Raw genomic sequence first — 17,898 nt, 5'->3', positions numbered from 1 at the left:
TCAAAAAACTCCTGTATAAAGTGAGTGTGCCACTCGAGCTGCCGTTTAGTTAAAATCCTGTGAAAATCTTAGACAGGAGAGACAACTGACCTAACTACTAATACTTTCTATTTTTTCTTTGTGTGTGATTGAATAATTGCAATTTTCAATTGTTGCATGATTTTTATTGTTATTATCACTACTTTTATTGATTGTTGCCTGTTTTGCTTTGGCAACAGATAATGCCAATAAAGCTCATTTAAATTTTAATAAATCTGGAAAGTTCAGAACTGTCAACACTATCATTATTATTCAAATGGCCCGTAACATATGTGCAAGCATGTTAAGTGAAAAGGACCACCACATATTACCACAAGGATGTGAGAATAATTTCCGATTACAGCAGTTCTGCAAAACTTTGGAAGTGTGGCATAATATCTAGGCTAGTACAAAAACACATTGGACAAAAATCCAATCAAATTGGTGCAAATGTTTGACAGGCATGAATGCAGACCAATAGAAGAACTGGGAAGGGGCGGGATCTAGGATATCCTATGTCATCAAAGCGAGGCGCTTTGTTGTTCTTTCGAGACACAAGTCGGGGAAAAATAACTTTTAATTCATGACAAACCGCTCGGTTTAAAGGTAGATTACATTTCATTTGGTTCGATACCAACTAAATCCAATCTGACATGGAGTTATGTCGCCATCGTCTGTAGGAAAACTGTGTTATTTGAAGAAGTAAATCAGATCACCAGTAAGCTAGCGTTAGCCTCTTTGGGAGTGTGTCCAGATTGGAGCGGAAGGAATTTCGAGCACTGGGAAGAAGGGGAAAAAAATCTCTGCTGGGATGCCTCACGCAAGTTGGAAAAAATGTATTTTACAGTCCCACCAGGAATCATGCCACGATAATGCAAAAGTATGTGTTTATTTGACTGATATCAAATTGTAGGCACAATTTGATGGTGTTTTTGTAACTGTTAACGTGCCAGTTAGCGAGTTAGCCACGTAGCTAGCCATCGATAGGAAGACATTTAAAATGGCGGAAGGCTGGCCCATTCCTTCGGCCTTCGTCTTCATGTTATTGAGTTTGAGTGCTTGGGCACTTGAATCTTGTCCGGCTCCATGCTCGTGTTCAAGAGGACAAGATGAGGTCCAAATCCTGGACTGCAACAGAAAAAGGCTGTCGACGGCTCCCCTTGATCCACCAAGTGGGATAACCCAACTGTAAGTAGCCAACCAGCACTCCGAAGCTAACGTACTCCTCTACGTTACAGCAGTTACAACACTCATTCCTTGTTTAACCCAGGGGTTCCCAAATATGTTCATGCCAAGGACTCCCATTTAGATTTTCGTGTTAGCCCATGGGCCGTCACTGTATGCAGTTTCGCCGTTGGGTCTCCATGAGAGAAGTTTTTCGGCGTTTTGATATGATTAAGGACATAATTGTATATTTTTCCCATACCTGTATTTGTGGAGATAACAGTGGAGAGTTTGAAAAGTATGACCATAACAGCCAAATGCATTCATCCCGTAACTGTGCAAACTCCTGGTAAATGAAATAACGTTATTAGGTCTATTGAAATTGAACTATTTTCCAAATTGCTGCCGGGACCTCCTGTAACTCACTCAACAGGACTCTGATTTGGGAAACAGTGGTTTAACCTATGAAACAACAGGCTGACTGATATTAGGGGATGTTTGACTTGATCATTTCATTTTTCCATTTATAGCATGCCAAGGCAGCTGACTTTTTATTGAACATGATTATAATATGATGTTCAATTTCATTTCAGCACCATGAATCACAATGAGCTGACTGCTCTTCCCTTCCTCGGTGATGTTTCTTCCAACATCACTTCGCTGTCATTGTAAGTCTAGAATCCCTTCAAATTCTCGTTGGCTCTTCTGTTAAGTCTCTTCACTTTAACGAATTTGCAATTGTTTATTTTGTAAGCCCACTGTTAAAGGTGGGCATCCTCTTTCCATTCTGATTTTGGTTCTAAACAATATTTCTGTCATTACTTTGCTTTGTTATAAATGATAGCACATGTAAGTTTTTGCTAGAGTAAATATTCCTTTCAAAAATAAAATGAAACTATGCTCACTCTCCTCAATAAACTGTGCATGATCTGAGAAGTCGAGACCCCGTTGAAGAATCTGACCTTTTTAAGTTTTTCATACCTTTTGATGTTTTCTGCTGCCTTACAATACATATATACTAATAGAATCGTTTAAGGTACCATTAGGTGTTGTTTTTTGATACCCAGCCCTACATATGGTGCACAACAACAGACATCTTAGTCTTTCTGTTCCTCACGTAGATGTGGCTTTCTTATACTATAGGCCTAGATTGTCATATGATTACTGTCATCATGACTTTGTTGGTGAAAACTTCTTCTGGATGATTATTCTGTTGTGATTCAGAGTCCACAATCGGATCTCAGAGCTGTCGATGCTTCAGCTGCAGCCGTACGTTTCCTTGGAGACACTGGATCTGACGTCCAACTCCATCTCTGAGCTCAAGGTTGGATCATTCCCCTCCATGCAGCTGAAATATCTGTGAGTTGACACTGCCGTTTTTTTTTTTTTTTATTGTTTTCAATTAATCTTTTATTTAGCCAGGAAGGTCAATTTAACAGTGAATCATTTACATGAATAAGGGGCGAAATTCTTTTGAGGTGCACAGGCTGAGATGAAAAACAATAATATAGAACAAACACAACAGAGGTAATGACTAGGACACATGACACAACAGGTAACATATAAAACAACAGTAAAAATTACACAACATTCATGGCAAGTGCTAAAATTTAGGTGGCACACATCAAAGCAAAGCAGTACCATCCTACAAGTAGTGTGCAAGACTATACAAGCTAAATGTAAATTGAACAAGTCAGAGCAGAAAAGATACCTTGTTTTTATCATTTTATTGTTGGTAATGAAGCATCTTGTACTAAACTAACTGACCTTGTGCCTCCTCCTCTTGGGGTTAGTCACGTTCAGGTGTAGCTGGAGAGCAAACCCTTACTCCATCCCCCTTCCTGATTTTAGCTGTAATGTTTCCGCTCCTTTATCTCATAGGAATTTGAGTAATAACAAGATCAGCACCCTCGAGCCTGGCTGCTTTGACAACATCTCCAGCTCCCTGCTGGTGCTGAAGCTGAACAGGAACAGATTAGCTGCGCTGCCATCCAAAGTCTTCAGGCTTCCACAGCTCCAGTTCCTGTGAGTATCTTATGATGTCTTTTTTGGTCCGAAACCAGCAGCTAAATCATTACTTGAGCTTTGAGCAACGTGCATTTGGCAGACATAACTCTGCATTTTAATTAGGCTTTTAACAATTCTTACTAATAGGCTGTATTTACTGTAAAGCCCATATAAATATTCAGTGGCTCTGTGTTTCTGTGTATAGACCTAATTGGTGGTATGACGATGTTTCTGAATCTTGCTCTCATTGTAGTGAATTGAAGCGTAACAAGATCAAGGTAGTGGACAGCCTGACTTTCAAAGGGATGGACTCCCTGAAGTCGCTGAAGATGCAGAGGAACGGCATCACTAAGCTCATGGATGGAGCCTTTTTTGGACTCAACAACATAGAGGAACTGTGAGTTTAAAGTTATTGCCTCTCATGTCTGTGAAATTTGACATTGTGTAGTGGGTTTATTCGAGGTGGAGGGCTATTGTAGATGCCTCATGCCCCGAATTTTGTGTTAGACTGGAGCGCGATAGTATTAGACCTACTTTTTTTAAAACCTATAAAGTAAATTTGCAGCAGCCTACAGATAGGTGGCCTTAGGTGGGAAAACCACACTAATGGGGTACACACTTGACAACCGCTTGTACAGTCACTCATTTTGTTAACCGGTCATTTTGTTAGCCATTTACAGATTTGTCCATCTCCATCATAAAAACAAAAACGCTAATTTGACCCATTTTTATATTGAGGCCACTGCGATTTTCCCATCTTTGTATTCCAGAGAGCTGGAGCACAACAACCTGACTGAGGTCAACAAAGGCTGGCTGTATGGTCTTCGCATGCTGCGAGTCCTGCGGGTCAGCCAGAACGCCGTCGGCATCATCCGACCAGACGCCTGGGAGTTTTGCCAAAAGCTGGAGGAACTGTGAGTGTGTTTGCTTCATAGCTAAAATCCCCAAGCCGCTAAAACTCCCCACTTTCTTTCATCAGCCCCAGGCTCTGAAATTCATTCTCTGTACTCGGTGGAGTTTCTGTTATCTTGCAGTGAGTGCTGCAGTATGTTGGGTTTCTGGAGCTTATTCAGTGTTGTCTTGCCTCCGGTGGATCTATATTTATAACTATTTTATAAAAATGTCTCAATTTGGGCTATCATTCCTAAATGTGGTGTTAGATTAATACACAAGACCGGTATTAAACAAGATCAGTGTTTGAACTCATCTTTATCATGTTTGCTCTTGTTTTGAGCAGAGATCTGTCCTTCAATCACCTGACTCGACTAGAGGAGACGGCTTTCGTAGGATTAGGTCTCCTAGAGAGCCTGAACCTGGGAGAGAACTCCATCAGCCACTTGGGAGAGGGAGTGTTCAGCAGCCTGGCCAGCCTGCGCACGCTGTAAGGATCATGCTTCACCGAAAAATCGTTTTTTGAAACATGCACTACCCATTTGCATCCAAGGAATGTAATCAAGTTAATCAGAATATAACTAAGTCCTAACATGTTCTTGGCTCTGTGCATTCTGATGAAGGCTGCTAACCACAGTAGGTTTGTGTTTGCTTCACTTTTCATGTGTAGTGCTAGTCCTGTCTTGAGTAATCGTCCAGTAGTCTTTTAGATTGCATAAGAGAAATCACAGTAGAAATGGCTAGTATTTTTGGCTTGTAGCATTGCCTGTGTTGTGTTCTAATCCCATTTGTCTTTAGTCCTGTGTTTAGGCCTAGATCTAATCACCCAGTGTGTAATTTCATAGAATCCTGTTCTTTTAGTTTTGTTTACTCTGTTCTTTGACAATTCACTGTGGGCATCATGCTGATTTCAAATGAGTTGCAATGTAAAAATCTAGAAGACAGTTCTGCTCTGGCATAGGAGCGGTGAGAATAGGTCTCCAAATTGTGTTTTGAGAGCAGCGAAGGCCTTATTTACTAAGAGGTGCACTAATTACTACTGTGTGGAAAAACGTAATGAGCTCAGCTTTCTCCAGTTTAGTGCCTGATTCATTAAGAACACTTATGCAAATCAAGTCAATCGCAATTCTCCAATTAGAATACCTGATGTGCAATATAAGTACTGAGTGTGCATGTCTACCAGGGGGAACATATATGGTAAGCTGTTGTAATATTGCTTGCTTGAGGCAGAGAGTAGACTGTGATCTCCCCACTGTAGCTGTGCCAGAGGACAGGAGATGAAGGGCTTCCAGAAGTTTTGTTAGTTTGTTTTTAATTTGATGAAGCAGGGATAAAATAATATCAATATTATTATGATAAATATAACTTGGCCATCTATAATTTCTTTCAATCTCATCCTCTGACATTTAAAAGAGTGTAACTCTCAAATGAAGCACCTCCTCTCTGCCTGTTGTGCCTTTGAACAAAAAACACAGCAGCCAAGGCTTTCCCAGAGTGAGAAGTGTTAAACACCATGCTCAATAATGTGCGATTTGATTTAGTATGTCGATGGGAATGATCCATTCCGACACCCGACCATTGCCACACCTCAAAATACATATAATTGGGTCAGGCCCATTAAAAGTGTCCTGCCAAGTATCTACTGCATTTCCACAGGCAAAAAGCTTGCACCAACAGGTCAGTAGATTAGAATCGGCACATTTTATGCACGCAATTGCGTGCATAAAATTAATTTAATTCCACCACAAACACTCAGTAAATATGGCCCTGAGTATAACTAACGGCCAGAGGATTGGCCTAATTAAGCAAATGGGTCCTCTTGATCAGAAATCTATCTGAGAGGTAGAAATAATAAGTAGGAGGGAGGTGGAAGCCATTATTTGCTGCAGTGAGTTCCGGGAAGCCACTGAACTGCAAAGAGAGGGAGGTCAGGTTTGGGGGGGTCGGCACACCTCCCGGGGGCCTTCATGGTAAGAGGGGAATTGGAGAGGGCCGAGGTCCTTTCAGAGGCGCCCAGGCATGAGGAAGGAGAAACAAAAGAGCCCATGACCCATCCTGTAAACACAAGGCCTCTGTGGGTTTCCATTGGACCCATGAACTGTCCAGTGCTAAACAGAGCCAATTAAATCCCCCTCATCAGAGCGGCACCGAGCTGCGGCGCTCTCTGGAAGTTTGCCGTCTCAGATTGTTTGTCCCTTAACTGAAAGTCATTGGCACTCCCCAGTCTTTTTTTTTAATTCACAGAATAAGGAGTTTGTTGTTCAGTCTTGATAGATTGTGTTTAAATCGTAATACCTGACTTTTTCCCTTTTCAGTGATATCCGCAATAATGAGATCTCTTGGGCCATTGAAGACTCTATTGGCGTGTTCGATGGAATGAAGAAGCTGAACACACTGTGAGGACACTCTCATAGATTCAATAGATAGATACACACAGATACAGCAGATAAATAGATATTGAATATACATATAAATGCTAAATCTTAAAACAGTCTTAAATTTAGATAAATATAGCCGGTAGGTCCTAAATTCTGTTGCAGTGTTTCAGAGATTTGGCTGTATACAATAATTCTGGTGAGAAATATTCCCTGTTAATGTTAACGTTTATTCTGATAGGTGTGTTTTTGCTGTGAAATTGGTCTTTATTCTAACTTGCATTAAAATGGCCTTAAAGTCTTAAATTTATCTTACTGAAAGCTGCAGACACCCTATTACAGTGTGCTATAAAATGTTACCAAGGCAGCACAGATTTTGTGGCAAGTTGGCAACAGTTTTATTGAGCATTATATAAAGTAATGTTTTTATTCTCCAGGATCCTACAGCGGAACAAAATCAAATCCATCACTAAGAAAGCATTTGATGGCCTGGAGGAGCTGGAGCACCTGTAAGTAAAACCACTGCACACTCCTTTTCCATGAGACGGACATACTTGAGTATCAGAAGGATCAGCAGTTATTGTTGAATGATCCAAGATAGCAGAGGGCTTTTATTACCATAGTGCTGATGTTGTCTTGTGCTTGTGAAATGGGATGCCGTTTTGATCATATCACACCGTAGGAGTGTCTAATCTATATTTCCGTCCACCCCACAGGGACCTGAGCAAGAACGGCATCATGTCAATACACCCAGAGGCATTGTCGCATATGAAGCTCAAAGTGTTGTGAGTAGACACAAATGACCTGGAAGCTCTCCCTCTTTTAATGTTGTTTCTCAGACTGATTTAATTGTAGCCTTCATTAAAACGGAATTATGATGATTAAAGTAACCTTGTAATTAAGGCACATGATTAGAATTTTAAATTGGCACTACATAATTGTATGAATGAAATGTGAACCTCTGAAATGTCGTTAAAGTTTACAATACAGCTTTAGTACTGAACAAATAAAGCGGGACGGTATGCCATTTAGGTTTAGTGCCGCCCCTCCTCCCCCCAGCAAACTTTATTATGCACACAAGTATCCTCTATAGTTTCTGTCAGGTTACTTTGCTTCAAAATACCATTTTTTAAATATGTGATGACTTTCGAAAATATGGGTAATTGTTGAAATTGAATTCCTTGATTCACAGCAGAATTATTTTTTATGTCAAATTGTGTTCACTTGTTTGAAATTCAGTTTCTCAATATTCAGTTTCCTTGAAAAAGGATTTCAAAATGACTGTAATCTATTGTACAAATTTGCATGCTTTATGAAACCTTTCAAAGAGTGGATGGGCGATGATTACAGATACAATTTTCCCAAAGCGTTTAGGTTGTAGAAACATCCAGACAGCAGTAGATTGCCCTCTGCCAGTCAGGAAAGAGAGTGGAAAGGTCAAGTCTGGTGCTCCCTGAGTTTTTGATCAGCTCGTCATAGGAGTCTCTCAGGCAGTGGCTAAAGAAATGCCCCAACAACTATCAAACTCAGAAAATGTGTCATGACAATGTCATATCCACTTGTTATTAATTAGTCATAGTTGACTCTTGAGGCTCTGTTATAGAAAGGAATTCACTTCACATCGTTTAAATCCTTAAAAACCATTTTGAGTGCATAAGCTATCGTCTCACTTCGGTGTTCGATTTGGATTGAGATCTGGTGACGGGCAACAGCCATGACACTTTTTTTACATGGTGGTTATGCTTATCTTGTAAGTAAATTGAAACTGAAGTTCAAGCAAGTAAATGTAATTTCACTTTTCAAAAAATGTGAGATACAAATCCTGGAATTCAATACACAATTGCAATGCACAAAATGTTTAGTGACACAACTTTCATCTCATACCTTAAACTTTATAAATAGCTTGATGAGTCCATCTGACATTATAATTACTGTCTTGTCACGCTCCTTCCATGACTCTATTCTTGTTCTCAGTGTGCTGAACACCAGTAGCCTGCTGTGTGACTGCCAGTTGCAGTGGCTGGGGCCGTGGTTGACTGACAGCCCTTTCCAGCAGTCTGTCTCTGCCGTCTGTGCGCACCCCGCCGGCCTGCTGGGTCGCAACGTCCTGTCCATCAGCCCGGAGGAGTTTGTTTGTGGTCAGTCACCTGCTCTTTCCTATTGTTGCCTATCTGTTCTAAATCAGGTAGCCTTCAGCCAACACAGAACAGCAGAAAACATTCTTTTGTGTGGGTCAGGAGGTGTAAAGAGTTTATATTTCGAGAGGCCTACATTGTAAATCAGTGAATGTGACATTTTTTAACAAAACCCTGGTCTCAATGATTATAGCAGGGTACCTACACATGGTTCTTAAATCTGCATTACATCTCATGTCATCATAGGACCACTGACTGTTCCACTCTGGAGTAATTAAGTTCAGTTCCCAGGTTTCCTACGTAGTAGGATGGAAAATGAATTGTATAATTTCCAAGTCTTAAAAAGTTTGGCAGTTTAAAATATATGGGAAATATTGTTGGTCTAAATAAACTGTCTGTGTTGTAGACCTACTTTTATTTCACATATTTTGATACTTTTTATTGAAGAATAATCTAGTTGACCTAGTTGAGTCATATTGCCCTTCCACTATCAGCATGCATCATATTGAACACCTACCAAAATCAAGAAATAATGGGTTCCTCCTGAGTTCCTCACCTACTCCCCTGCTCCTCCACAGATGATTTCCCCAAGCCTCAGATCACAACCCACCCAGAAACCTCTGTGGCGCTGCGGGGGAACAACGTGACTCTGAGCTGCATCGCGTCCAGCAGCAGCGATTCGCCCATGACCACAGCTTGGCGGAAGGACGGGGAGGTGCTGTATGATGCAGAAGTGCAGAACTACGCCCAGTACCAGGAGGGAGAGCTGATCTACACCACTGTGCTCCACCTCCTCAATGTCAACTTCACTGATGAGGGGCGATACCAGTGTGTGGTGTCCAATCACTTCGGCTCTAACTACTCCAACAGGGCCAAGCTTACTGTCAATGGTGAGGAAATTTGTTTTTAAACTGCTGACCTATTGTCAGTGGGCTTTCTCTTGTCCCTGCATTGTTTTGTTGTTTTTGGGTTTTTTTTAGCTTTAAGGTGCTAGTCTTCCCAATTTGGTATACAGCTTCTTTTGATACTGTTAATATAATCTTGGACCAGAGAGGGTTAATTAGTTGTAAGATGTGTGGATTGTGTCATTTCTCAGTGCACAATGCAGTGAGTGCCAGAAACTTTAGACAGTCAGTTTCTTTCAGTCGGTTTCTTTGAAAAAAAAAGATTTCAGAATGACTGTTATCTTTTGTACAAATTTGCACGCTCGATATAACCTTTCAAATAGTGGACAACGATTGGCAACGATTTCAGATTCAACTTTCTAAAAGCTTTGAGGTTGTAGAAACATCCGGACACTTAGGAAAAGCAGTAGATATTCAGGTATTATCAAACTGCTCTGCTGCCTGTCAGAAAAAAGAGTGGAAAGGTCGAGTCTGTTGCTCTTTGAGGTTTTTTGTGAGGGGCGGGGGTGGCATTTTTGCCCTTTTATTACACAGATCAAAGTAGAGAGAGCCAACAAAGACAGGGAGAGAGAGAGGGGGGATGACATGCGATTTTATTTGCAACTTCTGCTTGACCCAGGCCCGACAGAAACTTGTTTCTAATTCTCTGTCTCACCCCCCCCCCCCACTTTCTGCGCTCTGTCTTTCAGAGCTGCCGTCCTTCCTCAAGACGCCCATGGACTTGACGATCCGCACTGGGACCATGGCCAGACTGGAGTGCGCCGCTGAAGGCCATCCGTCACCCCAGATCGCCTGGCAGAAGGATGGAGGCACCGATTTCCCTGCCGCCAGAGAGCGCAGGATGCACGTGATGCCAGATGATGACATCTTCTTCATTGCTAACGTGAAGACAGAAGACATGGGAGTGTACAGCTGCACGGCTCAGAATGCAGCAGGCAGCCTGTCAGCGAATGCTACTCTCACCGTGCTGGGTGAGTCACCCACCTGATTAGCAGAGCGTATTACTGATGTTTTACTACTGGGTCATTTCATCTGAGTCACTCTGCTTAAATTGGCTGCTCATTTATGCCTGTCATTACATATCCTGTTTTGTGTTGCCTCCTCGGCAATTTAACTAATGAAGATGTAAATGTAAACCTTGTTATACCGTTGCCAGGGAGTATACTTGATTCTGTCTGGCTGGAGCGTCTCCATTCATTTTGCTTAATGCATAGTAGAATTGAACACCTCTTACTCAACTGTTTGATCACAGGTCTAAATGAATGTGCTTCTAAGATTTGACCATTCCATTTTAGCTATGCAATGGTACATAATCAATGGCTTCAGCAAATAGGTTGTCCAATTGCCTTCAAAATGACCAAGTTAGTGATCAAGCCTCATGAACACATTAGTTCTAAAAAAATAAGAAACAACTTGACCTTACAGTCATCCATCTTAACCGCTTGATGCACACCTCGTTGGGGAATATCCCTTACTTGTTAAACGGCAATTATTCCAAAATCAATGAAATCTTCTCCAATTCCAGAAACTCCATCCTTCATGCGGCCGTTGGAAGACAGAACAGTAGCCCGTGGGGAAACTGCCGTACTTCAGTGTATAGCCGGAGGCAGCCCAGCCCCCCGTCTCAACTGGACCAAAGACGACGGGCCCCTGGTGCTGACGGAGCGACACTTCTTCGCTGCGGCCAACCAGCTCCTCATCATCGTGGATGCCGGGCCTGCCGATGCTGGGAAATACACCTGCATCATGTCTAATACGCTGGGCACAGAGCGCGGCCACATCTACCTGAGTGTGTCGCCCTCACCGAACTGCGACACGGGCGCGGGGTACGACCAGGACGGCTGGACCACCGTGGGCATCGTGGTGATTGTGGTGGTGTGCTGCGTGGTTGGAACCTCGCTGGTCTGGGTCATTGTCATCTACCACATGCGCAGGAAGAGCGAGGACTACAGTATCACCAACACCGGTGAGCACAGTGTTGGTCTTGGTACTAGGGATGGGAGGACGATACGATGTTGTGTTGGTAAAGTTTCACAGAACTCAACACCGTATAATGAAATGTTTTTATATCTGTTCTAGATGAGATGAACTTGCCGGCCGACATCCCCAGCTACCTGTCCTCCCAGGGTACTTTGTCAGAGCCTCAGGAAGGCTACAGTAACTCTGAGGCCGGCAGCCACCAGCAGCTCATGCCTCCTCTCTCCAATGGATACGTCCATAAGGGCACAGATGGTGGGTAACCTTCCTCTCAGAAGCATATAGAAATTTCCCAAACTTGATTCTGTAAAATGGACCTTCTTTTCATACCCCTTCTAAGAATGACTCCTGAAATTAGAAAAACAAACAAAAAAAACACATTGAATGTCTCATAACATGCTTTAAGGCAAACAAGGACGTGATTTTCAGGATTTAAGGCACATTTAAGACACTCCCACACCCACTGTTTTCTAATCAGGAAAGGCTTTTACCCCATCCTTTTCCTGCTTTTTAGTGTTCCTGATCACATCCCTGCTGAAATGAGACACTGACTAATGAGCTGTTGCATTATCATGCGTTTCCCAGGTGTGTGCTATGGAGACACAGGCAGTGAGGTGGAAACCGAGGGGAACGGCATGCTCCACTGCAGGGTGGGCTCTCTGTTCACTGGCCGCAGCAGCTTCCACCCTGGGGAGCCCCGCGAGGGACTAGCTGGAGTCCCCACAGGTTAGTCTCATCTGCACACAAGCCCTTTAAACAGGCGTGTAATTTCTTTTCTTTTTTGTTCATTTTTTCTCCAGGATTTCAATTTTTGTGGACACACAAGTCCCATTCATTTCTAATGGAACTAATGGAAGTTTTCCTAGTTTTTCTCTGCTTTTGTGTACATGCCTGATGGAGGGCGTTTTCTTTTGAAAGGGCCATATGTTTCTTACTAGGCCTTTTGATATGTCTTGAGGTAGATATGTTGATGTCTTGATTCGTTATTTTTATACAGATGAATGGCCTTTTGTTAATTTCTTCCTTAACATTCAAGAGAAATCAGATTAAAGGCCTTGTCTTTATTTTTTTTATAGATTTTTCATTTTAATATATCAACAACAGACAGGACAGAAAATGAATGTTTAAATAATCGTGGAGAGGACGGTACATTTACAGTCACAGCAATACCAACAGAGATGTATACAGACACATAGTATGCCACCATAAAATATCGTACTGCAGCAAATGTATGGAAAAGTTTGTTCAGTCCCTACACATATGACTACACATTTTATGTCGTTTTACGTCCACTGACATGTCACATTTGGTGATATTTGTTGTGAAGAATGATCTTCATTTATGGGGTGATGAGGTCTAGTTGAAAGTCTTCCCCAGCAGGTATCAGCATCCATCATATTGTACACTGACGAAAATCTCCAAATGGAGCCAAGAATTTTAAGTTCTGGAAAATGTGTGGAAATTTTAAACTGAAGCGTGTAGAGACCCTGTAAGATCCTTGTCCTCTCTTGCCAGGCGGCGCAGGTCCACTGGTCATCTGCTCCGACTGCTACGACAACGCCAACATCTACTCTCGCACACGGGAGTACTGCCCCTACGCCTATCTGGGGGAGGATGACCCGCTGGACAAGACTCTCCCGGGCCTCAAGGAGACCTTCAGCGAGCACGCTCAGCACGAGGACACGGCGCTGGAGAGCCTCATCAGCAACCAGGACTCCTCCGTCTTTCTCGCCTCCCACGACAAAAGGCTGAGCAGCCATACGCCCCCGGAGCACTACACTAATGGTGAGAGCCGGATACAGAATTACAGAATTAGTTTGGCATTATATCGTGTAGTGAGACCATCCTGCACCCGGATGGCCGGGGTTCAAGCCATCGTATCTGTAAGGGTCCCGAGCTGCTGAGGTGTCCTTCAGCACTGCAATGAATCCCTATTAGCTATAGGGGACTGCTCTGTAACTGATCCTGTGCTCTGACCTCCATGTGGAAAGAAGAATTAAAACCCTACAGGGATCTGTAAACTATCTTCTTTTTCTATTCTCCTCCTGCTACTACTTCTTCTCATCATCTTATTTCTCTATCAAATAAAGGCGTTCAGTCTGTAAGTCAGCTGGTGGATTCCCAGGCAAGCTAGCCTCCTTTATGTAAACAGTGAGCTCATTGATTCACTGAAGCCAGTAGCTTAAAGATGAGAGATTTCCCAGTGAACTGACACAAGCTTATAAACCCATGAGGTTGCATTCATTGTGGATATTGATCTTCCTGATTTCATCTGTACATAGAGGCTAGTTGAGTGGTAATAGAGTTGTACAAGCGATCAGAGTACTTGCAGTACTTGGTACAGTTAAATATTAGCATTACAAAGTTACCGTTTGACACTGTGTTGACAGTGGAGACAGCCAAATATGGATACTGAAATTTGGTTTACCAACGATCCAAAAATATGTGGTTGGGAATCAGTGAGTGGATAGTGTGTAGCCCACTAAGTATTGTCTCTTTCCTTGTCTCTGCAGATGCCCCCACTAGGTCTTTCTGGGGGGAGGGGGAAGACCCGTCCACAAAGCCCCAGCCAGGAGTGTCCCAGCACCCAGTGACTGTACACAGGAGCCCCCCTTTGACTTCCACTGCCGACGGGCCGGAGGAACGGAGTGGAGTAGAGGTGGACTGCTTCCCCAGCCAATGCACACAGGACCACAGAAGTGCCTCCAATAGGACTAACCCTCAGGAGCATCCTGCCCCCACATAGGCCCTAATGCCCCGCCCATGTCCCCGCTCCTGCTCCTCGTTGCAGCCCCCCTCTCTACCCACTACCTCCAAAGAGACTCCTCACATTCTGCCAAAGATGTTCTCTTGTATGTTTACATTCCCCTTCCGCCCCGGAGGACATGCTCGGTTGTTTGTTCCTCACTATGAAAAGACTGCTGTCTCGGGCTGGAGAAATAGATTGGTGATTAAAGTGTCCTCCTCCTTGACACCCCCACCTCCGCAGGGCCCAGTTCTCTCAAACCCTCCACTCTTCTTCATTCTCTTTCGAGAGAAAGTTATGAATGTATGCTTCAAAGAGCCATGTTGGATGCTGCCATGGGAGAACGACAAGACATTGCCAAGTCTTAACAAGTTCTCTCCTCCGTCCCTGCTACTGGGGGGTGGACTTAAATTTCATGCCAGTGCATAGTGCTTCACGCTGGCAGTTTTGACTCATCATTCATGGTACAGACACCTGTTGGAGCAGCCTACATGACTTTGGTAGAAATCGCAAAACACCTCTTCCCAAGTGGCCAAAAGAGGGGTTAAATGGGGGGACACGTTTGGTTCCCTAACCAGCAGTTTGTGGTTCTTGTATAGGAAAGAACCTTGAATGCATACGTCCGACATTCCCATAGCCATCCCTATTGACTCGGCTCTCTGGTAACCCGTTATGCAAATCCCAGAGACGGTGACACCAAAATGTGGTGTATATTATATATATATATAATTATATCCTATATCATCTTTGCCTACTCTCATTTTTGTCTTATGTCAAAGGCTATTGTAAATTCCTCCTTTTTATTCGTTCATTATGATGTTCTGTTTGGGATGAAAGCGTACAAAGTTTGCACATTTGACAATCATGGTTTTGCTGGCCATTTTCTAATGGTTGTCTATTGGATGGCCTTTTTAACAAGCATTCTCAGTAACCTCAATCAGGTAACATTATGGTTAATATATTCAATATGCACTGATTTGTTTTTCCCTTCTCAACATATCTTGCCGGCACTTAATTTAATGGTGGTATATTTTTTATTATGCAGTCTGCATGCCATTTTACATTATTGTAGGGGTTTATCATCACGGTTTTATCTCCCAAATTTCACGAACCTTCCTTAGATATTGATTAGGCCTAGATTTTCACTTGGGACTGTGAAAAATGAGAATGTATTATTTTATACATGTATGTATGTGTACATAAGGCTAGTAATCTATTCAATTCCATGTCCTACTAGTCCATTTGTGGAGAGGTTTGATTCCTAAGCTGCAGTAACTTTAAAAACATTTTGCTTATTCATTTTCACCCTGTATTGTCCCAGCAACATTCGATACTTACGTACAAGTTAGTACAGCTGAATCAATTTTCTTAAAAATGGCTATTAGATGTCATCATATCTGGGTTACAGTAATTAAACAGTTGCAAGTATAAGCAAACCGTGCCATTTTCAAATGTCAGTTATCAAATTGCTTTGGGGATATGAAAATGAAATGCTCATGTAAAAGAAAGTGATCTCATTAGATAGGTTGTTGATCTTACAAAATCTCTTTATTGCACTTCGGAGTTGCTCAGATATGATTGGCTTTCCTTACTGTGCACATGTCTGTTACTCTCAGAAAACATTATTGATGTTTGCTGAATATATTTAGCCAATTATGTTGTACTCCTCTTTCATTGTTATGATGTTTGACAGTTGATTCTCTCCCGTGTTTGAGAGTTTATGCTCTCATTATTTTTGGTAAATTTGCATTCTTAAAAACAATCAGAATTCCTCTGAGACATTGTGCACAGCATCTTGATAATCCATAATGCATCAACTAAATTCTGCTCGTTTATATTTGATCAAGAAAGGACTTGTCGTCTTCAGCTTTTTTTCTCCTCTGTGGTAGTGGTACACTGATAATGGTATAGGGTACTGAGCCAGTGCTTGGTAGCAGTACTCACACTGTTTATCAGTGGAGTTCACAGACACCAAGAATCAATAGCGCTCAATGGTTAATCTGTGGAGTTCACAGACATAAAGAATCAACAATAATGCTGAATGGTTAATCTATTAATTCTAGTGCAAATGTGTGGTGGGATGTAGGGGGTGACATTTTGTTAGACTTACCGTCACGCAATGTAGCATGGCCAAAATGATCTATCATAAAGAGTCATATTGGTACTTGGTATCAGTGAATACTCTATAGCAAAAAAAATTGGTACACCTCCACTGGTACTTGCATACAGGAATTGCATGTGATTCTTGCACGCTCTTCTTGTTCTAAGAAATCTTTTTTTATTTCTTGGATCAGGTTTGCCTTGGAGTACCAAATCAACACATTCACAGCCTATGAAAGAGGTCAAAGAACTGATATTGTTTTCTGTTAGGCCATTAGACTAAACACTAAATCACTGACTTCATCTGTCACATTTTGGTGCGCTCCTTGCTCCAGTGGAAGCAGTTTCTCATATTTTAAGTGTTTTTTAAGTTTTGTCCAATGTCAATTTCATGCTCCTCTGAGTGACAGAAATTTAAATGAAAAGGTACAGTGACCAGTCATCCCAATACAGCTACATGTCCAGTGGGCATCCATAGAATTCAATGTTCAATATTTTCTGCCAACACAGCATAGCATAATGTGTATTTGTATTGTCTTATTCTTTGAACGTCCTTATGACTTTATACCAAAGTTTAGCAGTAAATGCTCTGGCAATATCAAATGCTGCTTTTTTTGTATTGTTGAAGTTTTGCATTTTGTTTTCAAGTGTATTTTTGAACCTTGTTTACTTGTACATTCTGTAAAGCATGTCTAAAGAGCATTTTTGTTACGTAGCTGTTACTCAAACAATAAACATGAATTCTGATAATTCGGTTTGAATATGAATTGTGAATATCTCCCCCACCACTGCTTTTTAAGTAGAAAATAACTATAGAATCACAGTAATTTTGTCTTTACTTAGACAGTGGGAGGGAGAGAAACAGTAGGGGAGACGCAGGAGAAAATGCTCTTGCAGGATTTGATTCCTAGGTTACATGTAATTCCAGACGCAGGGGTCTTAACCACAACATGATTTCTGGGCACACCATGGAACGATTTAAAAGGCCAAGCCATCTATAATCTGGATTTAGTCATGTCAAGCCAACACATAAAGCCAACTAATATGGGCTTTAAAAAAAAAAAACCCTGTTAGGTCATCATCAGTCTTGATGTTAGAAAAAAGACCTCTTTTTTAAAGTTCCGCCCACATAAATCCCGTAGGATCCCAGAGAGGATTCGATGCAAGTTAAATTTGACTGTGCTTCGGCACTTTTAAGTCTGCAGTCTGGTTGGATCTCTACCCCACTCCCTGGCCCCAATCAAAGACATCACGATAGCATTGCTAATCGCCCTCTACAAGCCGATGAATTATTCAATACGATGTCCAGGGTGGCACCTCCCTACCCAAACAGACTCACTGCACCCCTTTTATGTATTAGTCAGATAAACCCTGCTACCCAGATTCAGGCTGTTTCTAATGCATTTCACACAGAGAACTGAATCCACTGCTGGTTCATAAATACTACAAGAGGTCTGTGCTCTGATTCCAGTTATAATGTTAGTTAATCAGTACTTTATCATCCATAGATGTCATGGTATTGACGGGGTGTGTAAGACTGTCCTTCTGTGAGACAACATGCCCATGTTGTGGATATTCAT

General features: G+C 42.0%; 1 protein-coding gene across 1 annotated transcript; it reads left to right on the top strand.

The window, feature by feature from the left end:
* The first annotated feature begins 548 nt into the window (after positions 1 to 548).
* On the top strand, positions 549 to 17,051 carry lrig2 (leucine-rich repeats and immunoglobulin-like domains 2). Its single transcript, XM_071519110.1, has 18 exons — positions 549 to 1,206; positions 1,776 to 1,850; positions 2,407 to 2,541; positions 3,064 to 3,207; positions 3,443 to 3,586; positions 3,960 to 4,103; positions 4,427 to 4,570; positions 6,396 to 6,476; positions 6,893 to 6,964; positions 7,172 to 7,240; positions 8,430 to 8,593; positions 9,169 to 9,480; positions 10,185 to 10,466; positions 11,021 to 11,461; positions 11,575 to 11,727; positions 12,058 to 12,198; positions 12,988 to 13,257; positions 13,986 to 17,051. Exons 1-18 carry the CDS (start codon positions 1,019 to 1,021, stop codon positions 14,216 to 14,218), a joined length of 3,192 nt encoding a protein of 1,063 aa, XP_071375211.1. The 5' UTR covers positions 549 to 1,018; the 3' UTR covers positions 14,219 to 17,051.
* The last annotated feature ends 847 nt before the right edge of the window (positions 17,052 to 17,898 follow it).

Source organism: Centroberyx affinis, unplaced genomic scaffold (genome assembly GCF_046629955.1).
Source record: "Centroberyx affinis isolate AG114_WGS23_722 - 3 ecotype Tasmania unplaced genomic scaffold, CSIRO-AGI_Caff_v1 ptg000659l_1, whole genome shotgun sequence".
Taxonomy (NCBI): Eukaryota; Metazoa; Chordata; class Actinopteri; order Beryciformes; family Berycidae; genus Centroberyx; species Centroberyx affinis.
This window is presented reverse-complemented; position numbering and strand designations above follow the sequence as displayed.

Bases quoted from the DNA above. Each gene is read 5' to 3' on its own strand.
- lrig2 (XM_071519110.1), top strand. From the start codon at position 1,019: ATGGCGGAAGGCTGGCCCATTCCTTCGGCCTTCGTCTTCATGTTATTG. The intron at 6,965-7,171 runs GTAAGTAAAACC...TCCACCCCACAG, and splicing joins CTGGAGGAGCTGGAGCACCT to GGACCTGAGCAAGAACGGCA. The intron at 11,462-11,574 runs GTGAGCACAGTG...TATCTGTTCTAG, and splicing joins CTACAGTATCACCAACACCG to ATGAGATGAACTTGCCGGCC.